The sequence below is a fragment of the Sinocyclocheilus rhinocerous genome, unplaced genomic scaffold, assembly GCF_001515625.1.
Source record: "Sinocyclocheilus rhinocerous isolate Xijiao unplaced genomic scaffold, SAMN03320098_v1.1 scaffold507, whole genome shotgun sequence".
Lineage (NCBI taxonomy): Eukaryota > Metazoa > Chordata > Actinopteri > Cypriniformes > Cyprinidae > Sinocyclocheilus > Sinocyclocheilus rhinocerous.
The window spans coordinates 1,076,723-1,102,699 of record NW_015649561.1 but is presented as its reverse complement, the minus strand read 5'-3'; the positions used below and the strand labels follow the sequence as shown (position 1 = coordinate 1,102,699).

Sequence of the window (25,977 nt, the reverse complement as noted above, 5' to 3'; positions counted from 1 at the left end):
TTTCTAATAACATTTCAGAAATTCAATGTTTTTTTGCTAATAGTCTGTTTTCACCACTGTTTATCATGTGGTTTATTATTGGTGACTATGGATGTGATCAGCACAGGTTAGCAAGCACACAGAAGATTCCAGGAAACAGGCTTTTGTTAAATTAAACCAAACATTTTTATAGCCATTCAATTATAGCCATTGAGCATTATATTTGAAAGCCAGCATTTTTCTAATTTAATAGGCCTTCACTTAAAATAATCAGACTTCTCTTTTATGTTTTTATACTACCATTCACCCAAGTTCGATTCCCATCTTGAGGTCCTTTGCTGGTCCCACTCCCCTCTCTTCACCCAATGCTTTCCTGTCTGCACTCAACTGTCCTATCAAAATAAAGGCATAAAAAGGCCCCAAAATATAACTTGCTATTCTAATATTTTTAGGATGTTTTGAACAGCATGTATTTAAAATATAAATGTTTTGTCACATTATAAATGTCTTTACTATCATTTTTGATCAGTTGAATGTGCCCTTCCTTAATAAAAGTATTAATTTCTTTCAAAAGTAAATAAATAAAAATACATAAAATAAAAATAAATAAATAGTTAAATCGTACCCCAAACCTTTGAATGGTAATGTATTTTTATTAGTCATCATTTATTATATTTCTCATTTATTTGTGCTGTATTTCTCTTTCAGCGTTTATACATACTGTTCAGATAAGCAGAAAGAGAAATTACTTCTATCTGCTAATGCAATTACTTTTTCCTTGTCAAAACTTGTGATGCACATGAACTTTAATGATTAAATCACTACTTAAACTCTTAAGATTGATAGATTTATGTGAGGATCGTTCATCTCAATACAGCATCAGTATCAAAAGTACTTCAAGATTGATCCACCCAGATGGGTATTGCTGACATGCAGTTGTATTATGGGCTGTTAGCATGTGTTCTGCTCGTAGTGTCAGATTGATTGCGGAGAGAGCAAAAACATGCTCCAACTTTAAAAAAAAAACGCTTCTCACTCCAGGCAAAATCATGCAAGTCCATCCCACTCACAGATTCTACTATCAAAACAAAATTATATATAGTCAGATGTTTGAACTTGGTGAGGTTATGGTATTCTTTGAAATCTTTTGTGTGGTATCAATAATACCAGCAAAATCTTCTTGTGGCAATCAAAGCATCTTACCGAGGCACCATTTAAAAAAATTAAACATGTGCATTGTAAAACAGACTCTATTCTGGATTTGTCTCTTCTGAATCTATATCTTGGCAGAGGTTTCTGCAACACAAGGTTGCCAGCTGAAGTACAGAATCCAGTGGAGGTTCATAAAAGAACTATAGCAGAATATCAGATGGCTCGCTGGATTGGTTTCTTATTCACCACCCATCTGTGTTATAATAAATTGTAGTAACTCTGTCTCATGTCATAAATTAACTCAGTGCGTGAAATCGAGTTAGCCTCAATCTCAATCATGTTGTGATTTTATTTTCTTGGCACCTCAGCCGTATATATGTGTGGGGGAATTTCCTGGCTGCTCATCCCTTTGAATTTCATTAAATTGCTTAAGTCAGTTGTCACAATGGCTTCTGTGAAACTGTATTAGTTTATGGAATAAAGAAAACAGCTTAAGCGGCTTGAACTTTGCCTCCTAAAAAGGGAGGGGCTGGGGAATCCTCTTTAATGCCTCTCTGATAATGTCAGCTGTGTCATGTTACAGTGTTAAATGGCATCAATTAATCCTTCCGTTTGAAAGTAGAAACTGGTAAATCTTTAAAAGCAGGATAATCCCTGAACAGTCTACTCTGACGGCATAATCCTTCAGTGTGGTCATATTCAAATCTGCAGCCTACAGAATATTCCTTATGTTCCTCATGATTTAGAACCATTTAGAGGATGTTTGGTTTTATTTGTAGGTTAAGGATTGTTGTTTTTCTCAACGGTGGTCTTATTTACAGAATAAATAGGTTCTATAAATATACCATAAATTTATGGTTTACAGATTAAACCCACCAAAAAAGACAAAAGGTGATCGTAAAACAATAAAAGTGGTTTTAATTCTTCATATTATATGGGGGAATTTTCAGGGTCATAATGCATATTTCACCTGGCACAAGACGCATGTTTCACAAAATATGTTGCTACAAAGTTGTTATGTTTTATATATATTACTATATTTTTCAAAGCCTATTAATTGTTAAAAATAATGGCTTTTAATTATACTGTTACGTTAAATGGATATAATTAATGGCTAAAACTGAGGGGGAAATGGATTTAATAGAGACACCAGTAGCAGTATTTGTATCAATGATATTGGCCTTCATTAATAACAGACGACTTAATAAAAAAAAGATGCAGTTAAACACATATTTAAAAGATATCTTGTTATAAAAGATATGTTGTTTCTAAATTAATTTGGCGATTCAATGTGAAATTATACCATAATATATATTATATTAATATGAAATTGATTAATTTCAGAAAAATTTGCAATGGCTGCAATATAACAAAGAGTGAAAAATTGAAGGGGGTCTGAATACTTTCCGTACCCACTGTACATATAATATATTTTTACTTTATGTAGAAGAATAATTTAAAATATTTGGGTGTTTCTTAAACGTCAAATTGAAAACAACAACGACAACAACAACAACAAAACTTGAAACCATAGATTAAAATTCTTTAATAATTTACTCGTCCTCGTGTCATTCCAAGTTCCAAAACTGTATGACATTTTTTTTATAATTTTTATTCTATGTGGAACATACAGTAGAAGATATTTTGAGAAATTTTGAGATTTTTTTCCCCCCAATGGTCACCAAAACTGTTTAGTTACCAACATTCTTCAAAATATCTTCTTTTGTGTTCCACAGAATAAAGCAAGACATACAGGTGTTCTAATAATGAAAATGCATAATGAATAATTACATATAAATATATATTACATATTTAAATTTATGGTAACCTAAACAAAGAGTAAAACAATCATAAATAATTGTGATATATATTCAGAAATAAAGTAGCCTTTTTATTCACAGATCATTCATAAAATGTATTCTTTAACAAACACACTAATTTAAATGTGGTTATTTTTGTTAAAGTCCAACCCAAAAAATTCAGTAAATGTGCCGCTTTGTCCCACCATTGTCTCTGTCTGTCTCCCTCCCACAGTCTTGTGTGAATTTGGACAACAACTTCGATGACATCAAGCACACGACTTTGAGCGAGCGTGGGGCACTTCGGGAAGCGCTGAGGTAAGCACTGTCTCCATGGCAACAGTCACAGTCAACGCAAAGAGGAGTTTCGGGTGGGCAGCCGAAGAAACGCGTGTGCATGTGCGTGCCATTTAGCGAGGTGAGGACGAGTAGCGGCGTAAGTCATTCTTCATTATTGAGGGAATACAGGGGTGTACAGGCAGCACTCGGCTCTGCTTTTCTCAGGGATTAATTTGTTGAAAGGAAGCCTCCCTCTGGGCTTTGCCTTGACTCTTCAACCCTGCAGGAGATGCTAAGGCTGAGTGCACAGTGAAAAATGTAAAAGTTTAATTTGTTCGTTGAAAATGCTTTTGGGGATCCCAAGACAACATCAGAATACTTGATCATGAGGACCGCTGGTGGTCTGGTGTAGCTTTCAGTGTGCAGTCTTAAAAAACAATGTAAGTGATAAATAAAGATTTGCGCTTTGCAAAAAAGCTGAACAGGCTCCGAACTAAAATCTATTGATCTTCATATAAATGACACTGTTTGCTATTAGGCCTGTTTCCCACGAACATCTTTATATATATATTGGTGTTTTGTAGCAGAAGTGTTTAAGCACTGAGCACATTTTTGCACTATAGAGATCTGTTTATCAATATAAAGAGTGAACTATTCATCCATTGTTTTAAAATAGACATCTTTTGGGCTTTTTCTGACTAAAATGCAATTATATTATGCGAAGTTGTATATAGTCTGCATTTTGGCCTTTGGGTTTCATTCTGTGCCGGTTAATTACTGTGTAATGTGATCTCCTCCTCCTGTAAATTAGATTTCATGATGGTAAAGTTTGTGATAATTCTCAATGGCTCACTCTAAGTACGGATTTTATAAATTATAGCTTATAATAAAGGAAATATATAAAGGGATAGATATCATTTTATTTTTTGCATACAGCCTAGATCTGAGTGATATAATGAATATTCACAATGTATTTGTGATGGTTTTGAAGTATAACATTCAGCATGAAAATGATTTTAGTTTGCTGTTTATTCGTCTCATTACGTAGATTACTTTCGTAATAATTTCTTGTCTTGCATCGATTCAAAATTCATTTAATTATTTGTGCCATCAATCAAAAAAAGTTTCAGGCATTTTTAATATGTTAAGATGTTTTATTAAATATTTGTGTAGATAAACATTGCTGTTTATTGTTATGTTAGTGCATATCAATGAAAATGTTTAAATATCATCTTGGGCTCATTAGGATTTTTCAATGCTTTTAATGTTAAGAAGTCTCTTATGCTCACTGTATTTGATCAAAAATGCAATATAAACTTTTGAACAATCTTTTTTCACCTAGCCCTAACACTGCCACAGTTTGGTTAGATGTGAAACGCAAGCCTGTTGAAGCAAAAAAAAAAACAGGAATTATTTCAGAAACATTTAGTTGTTTGTACTATAGCTAAGTGTCAAATGGAAGTGCTAAAAGCAGAGTGCATTGACTCTAGATGAGCCTTTCTCAGTCAACCAAATGATACGACACAACAGGTAAAGTTAGTCAGATCGTTTACCCTGCATCTGTTCTGATCACATCTGATCTGCTTTTCGGACATCTGTCTCCTAAACATAATGATCTATTCAAATGTATACTGAAATAGCACCACATAATGAGTTCATTTTAATAATATGTCTAGCTAGGGCTGAACGATTAATTGCATTTGCGATAATATCGCGATATGAAAAAACACGATTTTTCAATCGCAGAGACTGCGATTACACTCGGTCACGTGACACGCGAGAGTAAAGAGGTGTGTTCCACTTGAAGATCGATCGGTGTAGCCTTTGACATCAAAGTACAGCGAGAGAAAGCATATGGAGACGTCCGTGCTCTATTATAGCTCTGGCAGTACTTTGATTACACACCCATCGGTCTAAGCAGCGCTGCTTCAAATCGCGCGCGGGCCATCAGCAGAAAAAGAAAAGAAATAAAACAGTAAACAGCCAAAGGACGTAATTAGAATGGGAGATGGATCGGTTTGTGAAAGCGAAGAGAAAAGCCATAGATGAAGTCGCACAGACCCAGGCAGGTGCTGGTCATTCAAAAGCTAAATGCAGAAAATATGACGAGGCATATCTTGCTCTCGGCTTCACTCACTGTGTCTATACCGGACGCTACAGTTGTCGCGTCGCGCCGCAACAGCTCTACATTGGACGCGACAAAGCGACCGTTGCAAATCATTTTAACTTTGTGTCAGTACGTCATAAATAGAACAAGGCATCAGTTTAATGTCGGCTTTTGTCGTGCCGCGCCGCATCTAGTGTAGACAGTGTCACTGGTTATAATGGTTTCTACTGTATTTTGCCGCTCGCGTCCGGTGTAGACACGGTGTTTAATGTCGTTGGTGAGGAGGAAAGCCTGTGTGTGTGTCCTATGCCTTAGCGGACAGAATGAAACCCACAAAAAATAAATCAATAACAGCGAGAGAATAATAATAATAACAGTTATTCTCTCTATGCTATTTTCAATGTTTCGAGTGATGCATGTGTTTTTTCCCTGTAGGTTTTTTAAATTAAATACGATTTTTTTATAGGTTTAAAGGGGGGCTTGACCAAAAAAGTTTGAGAACCACTGGTCTAAAGTTAACAGACAGTGTTTAGTGCAGTCCACATGTTTACATATGTCTATTACATTGACTTTGAATTACCTAAAGTAGTGTGGTAAAGCAACAGATTTGTTTTTATATTTCTGCAATCTACTTTAGTTTGTTTGATTTGTTACTGACTTTCATATTAATGTTTACACCAGGCTTATTTGTCAGTGCTTTATGTTGTCATAATTATTACATGCTTACAAGGTTGGAAGTTCAACAAATCAGTCAATGTACTGTGATTGTAGTTGTTAAATAAAAATGTCATTCATATCAATTCATGCATCACCTAATTTCATGGTAACATATAAGCCTGGCCTACAGAAAAGGACATTTATGTTTAATCTATCTAATAGTGTGTTGGTCATACTATACAATGATTTATAGCTCATAAAGAGCTTTAAAAAATAATTGCATATTAAATCGCAATCGCAATATTGGTAAAAAAAATCGCAATTAGATTATTTTCCAAAATCGTTCAGCCCTATTAATTCTGCATGGCATCGAATATGCATGAGCACAGCATTGCATCTGCTGATCATGAATAAAAAACAAAACAGCAGCGAAAACCAAGAGTTGGGAGAAGAAAGAGCGCTAGAGAGATATTGGAGACATTAATGCACACTTTTGTCCTGCGGAGGTTTGATTTTAATCCTTCTCTAGACAAGACTCCCCTGCAGTGCCGGTCGGCAGATTTGATGAAAGATTTAGGTTTTATAACTGCTAATAATGCTGAACATGAAAGTCCGAGCGGCGCGCTATTCTGGTGCTCATCACAGGAGGCAGCTTGCTTATTTGGCCTGTTTGTTGGATGCAGAGGAAGACCCAGGTCTGGATTCCCAGTGTCACGAAACAGCCAGAAAGTTGACTCCTCATTAAAGACCACAGATTGGTTCACATAGTGAAGCAAAGTTACTAAAATACTACTTTCATACCTCAAAACTCTTATCAAAGATGCTGCCTTATAGCTCAAATAACTGGCTTATCTTCACGTCAGTAAAATCACAAGCACTATAGCACTCACAGAATCCACTTTGATTTTAGAATAAATCAGATAATGACTAAGGAAAATTGTGATGTTTCATCCGGAAGTATTTTCTTGATGATTATAAGACAGTTTAATTGTCATGTTGAATTGTTTATATAAGACCTACTTTGATATTTCTATTAAAATTCTAGTTGAAAAAGCGAGTTCCTGACATGGTTCTGACATCTTCAGTTAATAGAGGCAGGTGGAACTTTGTTATATTTATTTTGTTCTCACTTATAAAATAATCATCAAATTTTAACTGCTTGTGGTACATCCTACACTGGCCTGTCCAAATCCCATCTTAGGGGTCCAATCAGTAGGGTTGGGAACTGAGATCTGTTTTTAAATATGCCTTGCATGAATCAGAAGCGTACAGCAGAGCTAGTGCAGTCCACCTACTGAATTAACCACTCTAACGAGTAAGTTCTTTTTTATACACAGATACACACTGATCATTCAAAAGTTTGAGGTCAGCAAGATTTTTTTTTTGAAAGAAGTATCTTATGCTCAACAAGACTGCATTTATTTGATTAAAAATACAGTAATATTGTGAAATATTATTATAATCTAAAATAACTGTAGTCTATTTGAATATCGTGTAAAATTTAATTTATTCATGTGATGACAAAGCTGAATTTTCAACAGCTATTAATTACTCCAGTCTACAGTGTCACATGATCCTTCAGAAGTCATTCAAGCATGCTTATTTGCTGATCAAGAAACATTATTAATCTTTACTGTCACTGTTTATCAATTTAATGCATCTTTGCTAAATACAAATTATATATATATATATATATAATCTTGTTATCGCTGCCGGTAGATTTGTGGACAGCGCTGTTGCACTTTGGGCATCCTGAGTTCGAGTCCAGGTCAAAATAAAGACAAAAAAAAAAACATGTTAAACCCAAACCTTTGAACGGTAGTGTATGTTACTACATTTGTATTAGGATTGTTGTTTAATATAGTAAAGGTCAGTTAGATTTTGTTGACGTTGTTGCACAGTTATTAACATCTATGTTAACACACCTTTTGCAAGAATTATTGTATTTAATTGTTGGTTACCATTTTTTTTATAGTCCACTATAGACATTTAACTATAAGTATCTTTGCAACTACATGTCAACTAATTATCATTAATTTGCAACTACATGTCTACTAACTCTTAGAGTAGACTGTTAGGTTAGGTTTAGGGTTAGTAGAATAAGTTGACATATACTTGCAAAGTTTCTCATAGTCAGTATGTTGTATGTTGTGGACCCATCAAAATAAAGTGTCAGAAGATATTAAGTAGACAGTCTACTAATACTCTAATGACTGCTAGTTGACATTGCAAAGTTGCTTACTGTTAGTAGAATGTCTAAAGTGGACTATCAAAATAAAGTGTTACCAAATTTTTTTTAAAATTATCTTTATTAATTAAATTAAATTTTAGTATTACATATTCAGTATTAAAATTATCTCATAATTTGCCAATGGAATTGCATTTATTGTATTATTTATTCCTGCAAGTACTTTTTGTTAAAGGGGTCATCAGATGCCCAATTTTCCACAAGTTGATACAAAAATAACGACTTTATTCAACAATTTCTTCTCTTCCATGTCAGTCTCCACCGCGCGTTCACGAGAGTACCATGACACGTGTGTGTATGCTGCGGATGTGCTGCACCTTGTTTACAAGCAGAGGAATGCACATGCATGTGTCGTGGTACTGTCGTGAACACGCGTCAAAGGCTAACACAGAAAAAATTGTTGAAGTTATTTTTGTTTTCTTTGGGCACAAAAATTATTCTTGTAAAATTAAGGTTGAACCACTGATGTCACATGGACTATTTTAACGATGTACTTACTACCTTTGAATGTGGTAGTTGTGTTGCTGTCTATGCAGGGTCCAAAAGCTCTCAGATTTCACCAAAATATCTCAATTTGTGTTCTGAAGATGAATTAAGCTCTAACAGGTTTGGAACGACATGAGGGTGAGTAATTTAAATTTTTGGGTGAACTATACCTTTAAAGGTGACATATCATGAAAATCGGATTTTTCCAGGTTTTAAGTGCTATAATCAGGTCCCCAGTGCATCTACCAACCAAGGAAACGTGAAAAAGATTAACCCAGTAACTTTGTTTTGGTAAGCCTTTTTCTGCAAGCGTCTGAAAAAACGAGCGTGTCTGATTTCGCTCCCTTGGTGACGTGGCAAAGGGATCTCATTATAATATTACCACCCCTTAATCTGTAAGTTTCCACCCATGGCGCCGTCATTTTGATTTCGCAAGCGACAACGGTGTACCAGCTCTAATGCCATGGCGAAAGTTTGAGCAAAACATGCTAACTGTTCTGTCTTTGGCTGCACAGACGAGCACAGAACATTATTTAGAGTCCCAGCCTCAGAGGAGACAAGAGAGCAGTGCATTTATTGATTTATTTACTGTATATTGCTGCTGCCACACAGATTTAAAATAAACATGCAATTTATTTCCCAGCTGTTTACCTTCATAGACATTTTTGTAACTCGTGTGTGTTTTTAACATAAACTTGTGTGTGTTAGTTTAGTACTCACATGCTGTGACAGCCGCTTTCTGTCCGTGTGCTTCGGATGTGTGCACTTAGAAAACCATATATAATATTACATATTGTAAAAAGGGGCATAATATGTCTCCTTTAAAAATTTCTATCTCTAGTCACAAAAGTTTCACTGCACTTGTACTAACAGTCTGAAAGGTGAATTTGGCTTTATATGATACATTCCTGCATGAAAGCGAGGGTCTCAAAGCTGACAGCTGCCTTTAGTGCCTATTGTCAAACCGATTTCACAGATGTCAGATGACTGAAGTCAAGTAACATGTTGCGTTGTTAAAATGATGAGCTCTAATGAGAAATAATAACTCCTCTTATTATTCTCTGCTCCACCACACCCCTGACAGAAGCCCTCTTTTTCTTTCCCTGTATTTTCTTTGACACAGGAGCCACAGTATATAAAGGTGGATTGATCATTAAAACCGTCCTCTCATCCCAGCTGTCCCGGCACCTAGTCTGAAAGGAGGCGCCTTTGATTCGGAGCCAGGCTTAATTGGTCGTATCTAAAATGGTTTAAGTAATTAAGATGACAGAGCTGGTCTGTGAGAGGACACTTTCCTCGTGTCCTCTCGCAGAGGTCTGGCACCTCTCTAGGGTCCTCATTATGACTCTGTCCCCACAAGTTACATGTCCTCACAAGTGAGGATATTGACGGGTATCTCTCCAAGTTGACCTCCCACACACACATGATAAATTCATCATCTCTACAGAAGAGTGTTTGGGATTAAGTTGGTAGTGGTGGGAGGCAGGAGGTGATTTGACAGTGTTCGCTAATGCCCACGTTGGTTTTGAAACGAGCTAACATTGTATCATGTTTTGTTGCACTGAGTAATGCGCATGCAGCATGTTATTGCACCAGAACAAACGCGCTAGTGAGATCCAAAAGAGAATATGATGAAAACCTGGGTTGTAAAACCAAATTGAAACCTTAGAGGACCCACTTTATATTAAGTGGCCTTAACAACTATGTAATTACATTTAAATTAATAATTTGGTGCAATGCACTTATTGTGTACATACATGTTTTTACATTGTACTTATATTTTAAAAATACCTGCATGTAATTAATTTCTGTAATTACATTTATAATTACACTGTTGACCCATCCCTTACACCTAACCCACCCTTAAACCTACCGATACCAACAAACCTGTCCCTAACCTTACCCGTATCCCACCTCAATAGCAGCAAAAGTGTTTTGCAATACAATATGAACACAATAAGTACATTGTACTTAATTTTTGATGTAAGTACATAGTAGTTAAGGCCACTTAATATAAAGTGGGGCCACCTTAGAATTTACAAAGAATTTAAAACATTAACAAACATTCAATTCAATTCAGATTAATTAGAAATATTTCAGATTCTAAACTATTTCTAGGTCACCATTCGAGTAAATTTGTGACATTGATCATGTACAGATGGTCGGATGTTCTTCCAGGATGCTCTATGGATCATTCTCAAATCATGCTGGAGAACATGAGCATCAGGTTTTAAACAAACTTGGGGAGTCATTCTGGCAAAAAGGGGGGGCACCAACTTGCTCCAAATGGGATATTTTAATCAATTTTCCAATTCAACTTTTCACTAATTGTTATGCTGATTATGTAATTTGTAGTGGGAAAAAATGTACTTCATTTAAAATGCAAAAGAGTTTTCAATGTCATAAATAGATTTTCTTTATCAATTAACTTCTATTAACTAAATTAAATCAACATTTGGTGTGACCATCCTTTGCCCTAGGTGCATTTGCACATAGTTTTTCAGGTAGCTTTGCAGGTAGGTCTCTTGAAGCATCTTGGAGACGTTGCATACTAGTGTTCTAATAATTGTGGCCACCACTGTATATATATATAGTTTTATTTAACAAGAGTAACCCTGTTCCCAAGCCCTATCCATCCAAATAAAATGTTTTACAATTATTGTTTCCCCCCCCCTGAATTTTATGCATGCATATGCTCCTCAGTTGATCAGGTTCTTAGCATCCCCCAGGCAAATCCTGCAGGCATCCTTGTGAAGGATGACTGTGCAAGTAAAAGAGAATGTAAACTGAAGTGTCAGAGGAAGACCGTTTCACAAGATCTGTTTTAACCTCTGTTTCTGTAATAAGAGGGACGAGTGGTGTAGGTCAGGCTTATGTGAGGCTTATGGGGTTGAAAGAAAGCCTTTGTTTGTATGCAGCTATACAGACCAAGGCAGTGACTGGATTTCTGAAATGAAAACCAGGCCGTTTGTACTTCAGCAATCAATAAATCATTGAATTTTCTAATATTGCCTAAGAATTAAAAAGGTGCTTTATGTATTTTGACCCTGATAAATTAAGTACTGTGATGAACTGTGGTCATAATACTCAAATGTACATTTAGTCATTCACATAAACTTGACCATGAAAGACTGTTCAGAATAACCACAGGCACTCCTGCTCTCCTCAAACACTGAATTGATATAAATTCATTGATATAATTCAACTGAATACAGTCGATAATAATGTTAATCGTCTAATTAAGTGCGTAAATCTAATGCCATAAGTAGAAACTGTGAAGTAAAAACTATATATAGTGTGCTTGGTCTAATTACCTTCTGTTCAGTGAGTTTATTTTTTAACCTTAAAAAGGATGAAAATTGACATTTCTGAAGACTGTAATACAGGATAGCTCAGTCAGAGATAAATTAAATAAATACAGTCCCTTGTCACTTTATGTATCTTGTATGTTCCTTCCAGCTGTGCTAAGTGCAGACAACGCTACTTAATCAGGTTCATTAGGATTATTGATGGGATTCTCAGTTGAGGATCATTAACAGCGAAAGATTCCCGACCGCACTGCACTCCACATGCTCGGATGACTAGAACATATATTTCCTCAACATCAGTCAGATACGACCTCTGTCAGATGAAATGAGCTTACAACGCTTTGACACTATAGCGACATGAAGTATTACCGCTGACACAGTGCTGGAGCAGAATGCTTATTGCAGAGGTCATGTTTAGTCTGACCTCCCATTGTGGCTCATTTACCGGCAGCAGCAAAGACCAGGTAACACACGCAAATAAATAATGAAACAAGGTGCTGAATTTAAGAGTGCAGGGGTCAGAGCTTAGCGCTTCTTCTGCGTTCATACAAGAGAAAAATGCCCAATTTCCAATTCAAAATGTGAATGCTGCCTCCAGCGCTGCACTGTGCAATGCTAAGGAGGTACGTACTGTACATGCGTAAATGAGTCCTTATACATCAGCCGAAAGCAAACTGAATTGTGGCATTGTTAGGCATAAGCAAATATTTTAAGGCATAAATGTTGTGAGATAATGTCATAACTGATATCATTGAGAATCCCCACGGCCTCCATTCTTAAATAATGTAAAAATCCCAGTAGCAACAACGTGCAGCATCTATCAGAGATCTCAGCCGCAGCCCACAGCGCAAGCTGACTCCCTTAATGACCACACTGCAATTATTCTGCCCTTGAAACTTCAAATGAATATTAATTTGACTGAATTACATTTAAGGCTTAAACTTATAATTTCTCAAGCAGTGTAGCATTGACTTTTTGAGCATGTCCCATGCTACAAATAAAATTGTCACTGGAAGTTTGCTTTCGTTATGTTAATTAAGTATGATTTTATGAGATGGGAGACTTTGGAAATGTGCCTTTCCATCTTGTAAATATGCTTGCCACATATTTACAAGATACAATTGCGGTGTTGCAACACCACTACTGAACAGCTTGAAACATATGCAGCATTGTAGTCAGATTACAGAACAAATGGCTCTTATGAGGTGGCTCTTTTTAGAGAATCAACAACACAAAGCAAGTTTGCAAAATTGTTATTAATTAATCAAAAACATACATCACAGGCAGTTTTGTCTGATTCTTATGAACCAGTTATTTTTAATGAATAAAAACCTACAGCACAACCTGTGTAGTCTGACTCACAAACAAATTATTCTTATGAACCGATTCTTTTTAGAGAATCAGAAATACAGTGCAACCAGTATAGTCTGATTCCTGAACAAATGATTTGTATGAAACATTTTTTAATGAATCAAAAAACATGCAGCACTGACAGTGTAGTCTGATTCCTGAACAAAATACTCTTATGAACCAATTGTTTTTAATGAATAAAAAACATACAGAGCAACCAATGCAGTCCGATTTGAACAACCGACTCTGAGTTTGTTCTTTTTAGTGAAACTAATACGTACATAAAAGTGATACTTGAATCAGTGTAGTTACTGACTGGTTGTTCATATGACAATGTGCAGTACAGTATTTTATTAAAAAAATCTAATCATATAAATGTTACCACATTTAAAAACATAACCCATCATTTGGTGATGAAATGTGAATTTCTTTTTCCAAATATTTATTCCTCAAAAGTTCTAAAAGAATCGTTAATGAAATCATTAAGGTACTGGAACCATACTGTTTCAGGAATTCTTAACGATTCCCATCACTGCTCATTTGATTAGTTGCAGTTTTAAGCCAGGATTTTGTTGAGCCTTTTTTTGTAGACTCATTCAGCCCTGATATTCCCAAAACTCTTAAATGAATGCAGTCATTTCCATTGACATTTACTTAAATGCATTTACTCCCGGTCAGTCAGATATTGTACGCTCAGAAAAAGTGGCAGGTCATCATGAGCCAAACCATTTTTGAAGATGTACTGTATGTGACACTGACCAGAATCAGAAAAGTGACCTATGATTATTGCACCACTGTTGCTGTCACGTATCCGGTCCATGAACTTCCGTCTGCTAGCCATCAGAGGTCACCCTTCCCATTTCATTGACTCTCGCACTACACACTGTTGCATATTACCCCGGACTACATATCCCATCATCCACTGCACTGATGACACACACACAGTTGATTGCACACAGCACTGATTGCACACAGCTGTTATCACTCACACATCCCCTATTTAACTCTCACTCTGATCCCATTCCACTGCCGAGTATTGTTTAGCGATTATCACTCCCCTAGCGATAGCTACATTACAGAGCCCGTTTAGTTTGTCTTAGCCTCACCTTAGTCTTGCCTTGTCTGTGTTCTCGTTTCTTGATCTTCGCCTGTGTCTCTCGGATTCCTCCTCTCGTCTTGCCCTATTTTGATTCTGTTTGCCCCTGCCTGGACCTTGCCTTGTACCTGGACTTATCCCTCTAGTCTCGCCCCTTTGATTCTGTTTGCCGATCGTTCACCTCCGCTAGCCTTAGGTTTCTTCTTGTGTCTTGCCCGCCATATACCTGTCTGCCATTATCTGACCCATGCCTGTTTTATGACCACGTCTCTGTCTTCTCCTAATAAATAGCTTGCAATTGGATCCGCACGTCTCACGTCTCGTCAGCCCCGTAACAGTTGCATGTGTCAAACGCATGATATTTTCGCTTTAGATTTCAACTGGAATTTCACGGTCACAGGGTCATTACCTATATCCAAAGCTGTTCTGCTCACTCTCTTCGATGGAATGTGCTCCATGTATTTTGTTCTTCCATGAATATTTAATTGGCTGGAGCCAAATTATCCCATGTATAATTTAAAGCAGGCATGTTGTTGTCTACCAGTATGGAGTTCTCTGGTCATTATGAAGTCAGCAGTATTTATAAGAGGTATCAGTCTTCACCACAGTCAGTGCAGAGACATGTCTAGGATAAAACAAGCATCGCTCAGCCATTTGTTCTCAGCTCTCCTTTTTCCAACCACACAAAGGGCAAACCATTATCTACTGCTGCACACCATCAGCAGTGCCAGTAGTATATTTGATATTGTATGCTTTACTTTTCTTTGGTATATAAATGTGTGGGTTTTGCTTTAAAGGAATAGTTCATCCAAAAATTAAAATTTGACACCCTTAGGACATTCCAGATGAAGATCAGTGTGTTTCTTAATCTGAACAGATTTGGAGAAATTTTGCATTGCATCACTTGCTCACCAATGGATCCTCTGCAGTGAATGGGTAGCGTCAGAATGAGAGTCCAAACAGCTGATAAAAACATCACAATAATCCACAAGTAATCAACATGACTCCAGTGGATCTATTAATGTCTTGTGAAGCAAAATGCTGCATGTTTGTAATAAACAAATAATCATTAAGATGTTTTTAAATTCAAACTATTCCTCTATTGCTCTCTTCAGTAAATAAAGTTGTCTCATCTGAATCAGGTGAGACATATGCACAGACCAAGCACCGTTTATAAGCGAAAACCATCCAAAATGGGGGATTTTGATGTGAGAGGACAACAGGGGTTGGAAGGAAGCGTTATTATGTATTATGGATTGGTATTTTGGACAGAAGTGAGGTTTTAAAGTTAAAATGCTTTAATAATGGATTTATTTCTTACAAACACATAGCTTTTCACTTCACATGACATTAATTGATGGACTGGATATGTGTGGGTTTTTGTGATGTTTATCAGCAGTTTGAGCCTTCATTCTGACGGCACCCATTCACATCTGAACAGATTTGGAGAAATTTTGCATTGCATCACTTGCTCACCAATGGATCCTCTGCAGTGAATGGGTAGCGTCAGAATGAGAGTCCAAACAGCTGATAAAAACATCACAATAATCCACAAGTAATCAACATGACTCCAGTGGATCTATTAATGTCTTGTGAAGCAAAATGCTGCATGTTTGTAATAAACAAATAATCATTAAGATGTTTTTAAATTCAAACTATTCCTCTATTGCTCTCTTCAGTAAATAAAGTTGTCTCATCTGAATCAGGTGAGACATATGCACAGACCAAGCACCGTTTATAAGCGAAAACCATCCAAAATGGGGGATTTTGATGTGAGAGGACAACAGGGGTTGGAAGGAAGCGTTATTATGTATTATGGATTGGTATTTTGGACAGAAGTGAGGTTTTAAAGTTAAAATGCTTTAATAATGGATTTATTTCTTACAAACACATAGCTTTTCACTTCACATGACATTAATTGATGGACTGGATATGTGTGGGTTTTTGTGATGTTTATCAGCAGTTTGAGCCTTCATTCTGACGGCACCCATTCACTGCATCCATTAGTGAGCAAGTGATGTAATGCAAAATTTTCCCAAATCTGTTTCGATAAAGAAACAAACTCGTTTATTTCTTGGATGGCTTGAGGGTGAGTAAATTTTCAGTAAATTAAATTTTTTTGGGTGGACTATTCCTTTAAAGCAATGGAATAAAATTTTCTTTCATGTATACCGGTTTTGCATATAAATGTGAGGTTTCAAAATTAAAATGATTTTTCATAGATGCCTGAAATGTGCAGATGCTCCTTGCCAGAAAAGCTGCCCCACCAATTTGGATATCAAGTCTTTCATCACCAGCATTTCCAACAAGGTAACACCTACTACAATGCTTGAACTCGCTCGCTCAGCAGCTACACCGAACACAGTTTATTGATGTTGGCTTAAGTGATAATCTCATAATCCTTTGTGTATTATATTTCTCAGTTAGTTAAGCACAAGCACTTATACGTGGCTTTATTCGGCCAGGTAAAATCTCCAAATCTCTGCTTGAGTCCATGTTTATAGTTGACTCTATTGTGTGTCTTCTAGAACTACTATGGTGCTGCAAAGGCAATTCTGTCCGATAACCCTCTGGGTTTGACCTGTGGCATGGTTTGTCCCACCTCTGATCTGTGTGTGGGGGGTTGTAACCTCTATGCATCTGAGGAAGGCCCCATCAATATTGGTGGGCTGCAGCAGTTTGCTACTGAGGTAAGGTTCTCTTCAATGCAATGGCTAACAATTGCAGATTTTTCACCCTTAAGTCAAAGGTCTGGTGTGGTGATGATTCAAATAAACGTCTCAGGTTACGTATGTAACCATGGTTCCCTGAGTAGGTAACAAGACACTGCGTCCTCTAGGGGTCGCTATGGGGAACGCCTCGTCGTGACCCGTGTCTGAAGCATACATTGAAAAAACACCAACTCGTTGGCTGGCGACAGCCATGACGTCACTACCGGTGCGACTACAGTATAAATAGGCGCCGGGAGCACACATCATTCACGTCTTTGTCTGAAGCTTGCGTCCGCAGCATGGCAAGAAATCTAGAGAACGCAGTGTCTCGTTCCCTACTCAGGGAACCATGGTTACATACGTAACCTGAGACGTTCCCTTTCATGGGAACTTCGATCTGCGTCCTCTAGCGGTCGCTATGGGGAACGGTAGCAGTTATTTAGCTGAGGGAGCAACACACCCAGTTCTCAATTCGAGAAGGGGGCTCGACCTGCAGCGAAAAAACGCTCGCAGTGCACGCTGATTGCCCCCTCGGAGGCATCGCGTGCGTGCTCTTCGCCCAAACAAATAACGCATAGATCGTGTGTGTCATCAGATGTTAAACAACGTCAACACGGATGCACACATCCTTAAACGCTTTGCTAGTGCTTGCCATAATGAGATGAACAGAGATCGCTCTTACCACAGAAATGCACGCTTCAAACAAAACAGTCAATGAAGACGAAGAAGAGAATGATGTGTGCTCCCGGCGCCTATTTATACTGTAGTCGCACCGGTAGTGACGTCATGGCTGTCGCCGGCCAACGAGTTGGTGTTTTTTCAATGTATGCTTCAGACACGGGTCACGACGAGGCGTTGCCCATAGCGACCCCTAGAGGACGCAGTTCAAAGTTCCCGTGAAAGGGAACTTAAAGCTGAAAAGTAATGTAAAAACAATGTATTGTATGTTTGAATTTCAAGTCTTATTTTTGTACTTTAACGTAATGATTCCGTCAGTGGTCTACTGATGGTGCTCTCCTCTGTTCTTTCTGCTCTCTTGTACTTTGTGCTGTCTTGTAGCAGGCTTTGTACGTTCAGTTCCTCACTCACATCCCTATAACAATCACCAGGCTCTTTTTAGTTCCTCTGAGAAAACTCAGTGGGAAAGACTTTTTCTTGATGGAATGGACTTTTTTTTCCAAAGGTGTAAATCAAGAACTAGCTCAGGCAGGGAGAGAAAAAGTTAGCCTTTGCTCTCTTGATTTTTTCTTTAGTTCTTAATCTTTTTGAGAAAAAGTAAAAAAAAAAAAAAACAAGAACCATAGAATTGTTTTTTTTTTTTTTTTTCATGTTGCCTACCTAGTAGCCTACTACTTTGCACTGTCCTATTTGTTTAGCTTATTGGCTTATTAGTTATAGGCAAATATTTATTGGTTATTGTTGTCTGGCTGTGATTGAGTTAGCTGTGTGATTTCAAACTCTTATTTTTAACATTAAATCAGACAAATACTGTATAAACTTTTATACACTACCATTCAAAAGTTTGGGGTCCGTAATATTTTTGTTAATGTTTTTGAAAGACGTCTCTTATGCTCACCAAGACTGCGTTTATTTGATTACAAATACTGCAAAAACAGTAATATTATGAAATAATTTTACCATAAAAAAACTGCTTTCTATGTTATTATATTTTCAAATGCAAGTTATTTCTGGGCAGTATTTTCAGCAGCCATTTCTCGAGTGTACAGTATCACATGATCCTTCAGAAATCTTTCTGAGCTGATATCAATGTGCTAAAATCTTACTGAACCTAAACTTAACTGAACTGTTACTGGTGTATATATTATTTATAAGTTATAGAATAGATTATTATTTTAGTAGGGAAATGTGACTAAAAGGATTGATGCATAACCTAGTGACACTTTTCTTGTTAAAAATACATTATGTGTAACTATGCTTTATTTTATGCACTAAAAATGTCTATATTACAACATGGTTATCACTGGCATTTTTTTCCACATATGACAGCCTTTCTGTAGGATGACCCAGCTTTACAATAGCCTGCTCTCCCTTATTTCTAAAACTAGTGTGTCCATCTGTCAAATGTCTAGCTGTCCCGTCTTCACCCCTGTCTTATCTTCTCTTCACCTGACCTAAGTGAATCTCTCCATTTTCACATCCCCCCTCTTTGAAAAAAAAATCATCCTGAGAGGTCCAGAGAGTCCTGCTAGAGAAGGCCAGCCATACCGTCCCGTCAGCTGCTTCCCCCCCGTCACCTCTCACCACAGAGATGACAGCTCCTCTCTTCTCAAATGTGAAAGGCCAGGGTTGTTTATCAGCCTGTTGATTAGATAAGCCCTAGACAGGGCCATCAACGGCCGCTCGCCTCCCCTCCTCTCCTCAGTATGAGCTCGCCGACATACACAGACCAGTGCCTGCATTAGTGTAAAGCAGGAACTGTACAGTACATCACATACAGTAAATCACATTATATGCCTAGGGCGGCTTCTGGTAAACAGTGAGTTGAGATGATGCAAACGAAGCCTGAAAGGCTTTCTGGAGCTAAATAAGAGAGGAAAGAGAAGAAGGCGATCACAGCATAATGTTATTTCATTAGGCCTGAGCGGATCTGTGCCTTACTGTAAAAAGCTCCAGGGAGGTCAACTTTGAACTGTAATTTGCAGTTGCTTATAAATATTCCAGAGGTTACAGTGCCAGGGAAATAGGATTTATGCGCAAATGTGTATTTTATGGAGCCAGAATAAAGGTGAAGTTTGCTCTCCTCAGGTGTTCAGTAAGATGGGCATCCCTCAGATCAGGAATCCAGAGCTTCCTCCAGCACACGAAATGCCGGAGAGCTTCCACACGAGGATCGCTCTCATTGGTTGCGGCCCTGCCAGCATCAGCTGCGCCTCCTTCCTGGCTCGGCTAGGCTACGATAACATCACCATCTTTGAGAAACAGAAATACATCGGTGGCCTCAGGTAAAGTAAATGATTCTGCAGTGATCCTCTTAACCTAAGCCTGAAAAACCATGCTGGTCTTGGTCTTGCTGGAGGACCACTGTAGTCATGTTGTTCTCCAGAAAAACATTATCAATGTGCTGTCATAGTCATCTTATCAGTAGACTTAGCTGTCTAGTTTTTGTTGACAAAAATACTGTAGGTTGGTTAATTGTCAATCAAATAAACAAGCACAAAAATAGTCATTTTAATAGACCTTTAAAAACAAGTAGACTTACAAAATATTATCAATGTTAGCAAACATTTTGTTAGGATAACTAGTACGTTATTAGAATATTATTTATTTTATTAATATTATATTAAGGATAGGCAAACTGATTTTAAATATAACACAAATGTAATTAAATATGACAGTTTAGAATATTACATATTTATTTATTTGTTATTATTATTCAATGTCATTTTATTAATTTTATTTCTGAATATTAGGTATTTATAATGCTGCTCAAAGGTTGGGTTAATGCAATGTTTGGGTTAATGTTTTAATGCAGTGATGCATTAAAAAAATTTTACAGTTATATTTTTCAGTTACTTGTAATAATAGTTCACATGTTACTGTTTTAATGTATTTTTGATTAAATAAATGCAGCCTTGGTGTGCATAATAGTCGTCTTTTAAAAATATTTGAAAACAAACAAAAAAAAACCTTCCCGACCCGAACCTTTTGAACAGAAGTGTATGTCATAATATTGCTTGCTTATGTATTAATTTATTTATTTATTTGGTTTTGTGTTGGTAATATTAGTTTCTCTGTTATATGTTCCTCCTGGATCTTTAATGAGCAGAACACGTGCTTGAGTGCAGAGAGATCACATGTGCGATTTGAACAGGTGCCGTTTGCCCCGAATGTTATTTACTGAAGAAGTCTGAATGATACACCATCTTGTAATTCCCATTATTATTATTTTACTCACGCCCGATGGAGAATGAGATGTTGTCAAATGCACTATATCTTTCACATGCGTTATGGGGTTGTTCACGTAGACATCGATTTGTACAGCATCAAAGTAACTGGACGTCATTCATTTTCAATGAGAAGTGGCACAAGCATGAGCTAGAGAGACAAAGTTGAACAGAGCTCAGCAGACTGATCGATCAGGGCATCCTGATCATGACTAATCAATAGCGCTATAATGCCACAAAGAAACAATTGCAAATATTAAAAGTTGTATTTGTGTGTCTCCCTGTCTTTGCTTGCAGCACTGCTGAAATTCCTCAGTTCCGTTTGCCCTATGAGGTGGTGCAGTTCGAGATTGATCTGATGAAGGATCTTGGTGTAAAGGTACCAGTGAAAGAGAGATGGGGGGATGTCAGATCCTTCCAACCCATCAACAGCCAAATGTCACTGACATTAATAACCGTGCAGGGAAAAAAGCAAGCTAACAACACACAATTAAAAGCCACATTAGTGAGGCAAGTTGCAAAGACATCCATCTGTCCATTGCCTGAGAGCTGTGATGGTGAGAAATGGCAGTCGATAGTCCTCATCCAGATCACCTGACCATGATTAATTTGATTTTAGTCTTGAGTGAGCTGGAGAGAGACAGAAGGGGTGAGGGAAAGGGTTTCTGAAACTCAATGGAGGTTGGTTAAGGTTAGGTAAGGGGGACATCGACTCCCATTAGCTGACATTCAACACTTTATTCATTTTTTAGCAAAGAAATTCCATTTCCAATTATTTTAATCGAGAAAATTAGTGTTGATGATGATTCCACCATGTTCTGTGAACAAAAACACTTAATCTTACTCGAATAATTACCCCCATTTATTAAAAAAACAAATAAAAATAAAAAATTTCTCTTGGTCCTAAACAGACTTAGAACTACATACAATTTTACAAAAGTCATCTTTACAATCAAGCACTGAAATGTACTAATATTACCATTAATTGGCTTAACAATGTGCTAAATTATTATTTATAATTTAATAATATTATTTATATATTTTTTTAATTGATAAGTTGCTATTAGATATAAACTTTGGGTATTGACCAAAAGTAAAGAAATGTATGTTAAAAAATATTTCAATTTCAAATAAATTGTTCTGTTAATCTTTCTATCATTGAATCGTGAAAAAAAAACATGTTACACAGTTATTTCCACAAAAAAATATTAAGTAGGATAACTGTTTTAAACATTGATAATAATTAGAAATATTTATAAAGCACCAAATCAGAATGATTTCTGAAGAATCATGTGACACTATAGACTTGAGTAATGGCTGCTGACAATTCAGCTTTGCCATCACATAAATAAATTACATTTTAAAATATATTTCAATAGAAAACATTAATTTAAAATGTTATATTTTACAATGTTACTGTTTATACTGCATTATTGATCAAATAAATGTAGCCTTGGTGAGCATAACAAACTTCTTTCAATATAATTAAAAAAATTCACACCGACTCCAAACTGTTGAACAGTAGTTTATATCGGCCATTATTGGATATATAATTGTGCTGTTAATTTCGTTTGTTTTTACTATCTTTAAAACACTAATAATTTAATAACACTGTAAAATGTAATCTTTAGCAAAAAAAAAAAAATGTCATACTGTACATTATAATGTTGTGATGCAGAAACTCACATGTAGCATTCAAAACAACTAATTTTGTTTATTTATTTTTTTATTTTTAAATATTGGCAGATAAAATGGTCAACTTATGAGTATCAGTCAAAATTTCAGTATTAGTCCATTCCTTTTCCTTTACCTAAATTAGTTTTTTTATTAATGTCATGTAAGCTGTCTATGTTGGCATCTGTCTAATTTAACTGGCTTCTACCAGGTGACAGATGAATTACTGCACAATATTGTACAATCTGATTGATATTGTTAGCTGCGCTTTATTATTTGCATTTGGCGTTCCCCTGTGACCCGTGACCCTTTAAGAATTGACCTGTGACCCACCGCCTGTGAACCACAGGTCTATTTGTCATTTGTACTCCAACACATAGCGGCACATGTGACCATAGAATCACTCTGTTTGCACTAATGTATCATAACTATACTCGTCTGTATACTGCCGTCACAAAGGTTGCGGGATGATTGATGTAATTATGTCCTGGAATTCACAGCAGTGTAGAATAATTGACGCTAACATCCTCTTTATGTGAATAATACAGACAGATGGAGGCAGCTGAGACAGATGCAGTGTGGATGTTTTGTTTTTTTTCTGACAGGTTGTTCTTGAGAAGGGACTGGGGAAGAACGGGATGACTCTGACCTCGCTGAAGGAAAAGGGCTTCCAAGTGGTCTTTGTTGGCATTGGTCAGTCCCTCTCTAGAGGTTCTTTTACCTATTTTGTGTGTGCTCACCTGTGCATGTCTTTTTTCTTTATTTGAATAAAACTGTCGCGTGCTTGCTGACTTCCTGTGCCGATAAACGAATTAGTCCCTGCATTAAAAAAATCAGTGTTCTCCTCCATTGGAGGTCACTCTGTGAAGTAAAAACTCTTTTTTTTACTGTCACGGGAAGCGCATAACCCCTGTCCTCATTTCCCTTGATATCTAACTGGCCTGTCTGTGTAATGCTCCCTGTTTCATTGTCTCTTTTTTCTGTCTTCCTGCATGTCTTGTATTCTGCCTTGCTCTCCATCACCCCATCTATTCTGTGTCCTTCAATCTGTCATTCCTTTTTGAACACACACACACTCACACACTCACTCTTTGTTAAATGGCACATTCATTATTCCATCCAGACATGATGTCCATATTTAACCTTAAAGAGATCACCAATAAATGAGAAAAGTGGTTCAGAGTTACCAATAAATGAGAATTCTGTTATTTTTTTTGTCACAAAAATGTATAATATGACTTTTTCATCAATAGAACACATAAGGAATTTTTTTTTAATTAATTGGAAATTCACCACGTCTATTTTCTTAATGCATGTTTCTACTTCATGTTTCTTAATGAACGATTCATCCATGCGTCTTTACTTTTATTTATTTATTTATTTATATGTTATAACTTGATCTTCCATTTAAATGTCATTTAATTTAATCATTTAATCCACTTCCCTTTCTTACAATCTACCGCTACCCCCACAATATCATAAAAAGGTCTAATACATCTCTATTTGAAGCTGTATTTGAGTGAGGAACAGAACAATTTTTTATTTTTTTTTTAAAATCATCTTTATCTCTCTTTAAAGTTCTTGCGAGAAGTAGCGAAGTCTGATTCCTAGGGAATTGTTCTTTTCAGTCAGACCTTTTCAATGAATCAATTGATCCAGTTCACAAACCACAAAGTCACAGCTGTTAACAACTCACTGGAGAGGAAGATCATCAATAAATAATGACTTAATTTTTCTGCGTCTCACAGAATTGTTGTATGACTTCGGAAGCCTTGGAATATGGTGCATGAGTTGTGTGGACCACATTCATGGTGCTTTTTATGGGCATTTTTTAAGCGTGAAAACTCCAATCGTTATTTATTCTAATTTGAAAAAGATCGACCAGTACATTATTCAAAATATCTCTTTTTGTGTTCCACAAAAGAAAAAAAGGACACACTTTAGTATAGGGACCAATTCTCACTATTAATTAGTTGCTTATTAGCATGCCTATTAATAACATATTGATTGTTTATTAGTACTTACAAAACACATATTCTGCATGACCATATTCTACATCCTTAATCCTACCCAATACATAAACTTAACAACTACCTTACTAACTATTAATAAGCAGCAGATTAGGAGTTTATTAATGCAAAAAGTCATAGTTAATGGTTTGTTAATGGTGAGAATTGGACCTAAAAATAAAGTGTGACCGAGAAAAGTCTATATGGACATGAGGTCGAGTAAATGATGACAGAATTTCAACTTCTTCAACTAATCCTTTAATGCTTGGCATTTGTGTTTTTTTCGCGCAGAAAGAAATATGTCCGTTGAGTCATTCTGCCTTCTATTTTTATTAAAGTAAGGAAATATTGTGTGCATTGGTGTATTGATTTGATTTGAGAAATTCAAACATTCCTCAAGGGTGACTGTGTACTTTGTGTTTCTGTCTTCTCCTTATAATTAAAAGGAATACGTATCATTTATTATGTTTGAATAGCACTAGTTTTTGTTAGCTAAGCTTCATTGTTATTGAGACGGGCGACTCTCAGAACTGCTCTGGGATTTCTTTTTCTCATAAAGCAACGGCAATAAGCTGGGAATCATAAAGGAAATGATTACATTTGCGCCTCTGTGATATTTTTTCACCACTTCTCTCATGTTATCTCTAATGTCAGCCTCTACAGTGATTGACATGCAAATGTGTACCTTTGCCTTTGAGAGAGAGAAATGGTTGAATAACACAGATAAGGATGTTTCTTTTCGGCCTGTAAAAATAACCGGCGTGTTCCACGCACACCCTTTTTTGTCATTTTATCATGTGATTGCCATGTCGTACGCTCCCCAGCTCAGTAATTGCTATCATCAAAATATACATTTTTGGACTGTTGCCTTGAAAATATTGTTTTCTGTGTACACCCACTACAAAATCGTTCACAATGGAGGCAATTAAGCCCAGAATGCTTTAAGGTTAGCAGCAGTCATGTGGGTTTATCTGAAGCATTGAAAAAGATGAATGCAGCTTCTAAACTACACCATATGGGTAGGCAGATTGATCTAGATGTTCAGTTCTAATGAATATGACTCTGAAGAGGTCATCCTGGGGTCAGCGTGTATATCATAGTGTCACATTAGTTGAGTTTCCTACAAAAGCTTATGAAATGCCAGGAAATGCCTAATAAATATACTATTTTCTTAGATTAAAGAAAATATTTTCTCAGTGTCACTTTATATTAACTTC

The 25,977-nt window shown here is 36.6% G+C and overlaps 1 protein-coding gene across 1 annotated transcript in view; it reads left to right on the top strand.

Moving 5' to 3' along the window:
• LOC107710600 (dihydropyrimidine dehydrogenase [NADP(+)]) overlaps positions 1 to 25,977 on the top strand; it is a 135,298-nt gene that overhangs the window by 15,148 nt on the left and 94,173 nt on the right. The window contains exons 3-8 of the mRNA XM_016515412.1: positions 3,166 to 3,248; positions 16,684 to 16,771; positions 16,990 to 17,151; positions 19,939 to 20,135; positions 21,375 to 21,456; positions 23,357 to 23,444. Coding sequence (XP_016370898.1) covers positions 3,166 to 3,248; positions 16,684 to 16,771; positions 16,990 to 17,151; positions 19,939 to 20,135; positions 21,375 to 21,456; positions 23,357 to 23,444 — 700 coding nt within the window. The remainder of the gene's footprint in view (positions 1 to 3,165; positions 3,249 to 16,683; positions 16,772 to 16,989; positions 17,152 to 19,938; positions 20,136 to 21,374; positions 21,457 to 23,356; positions 23,445 to 25,977) is intronic.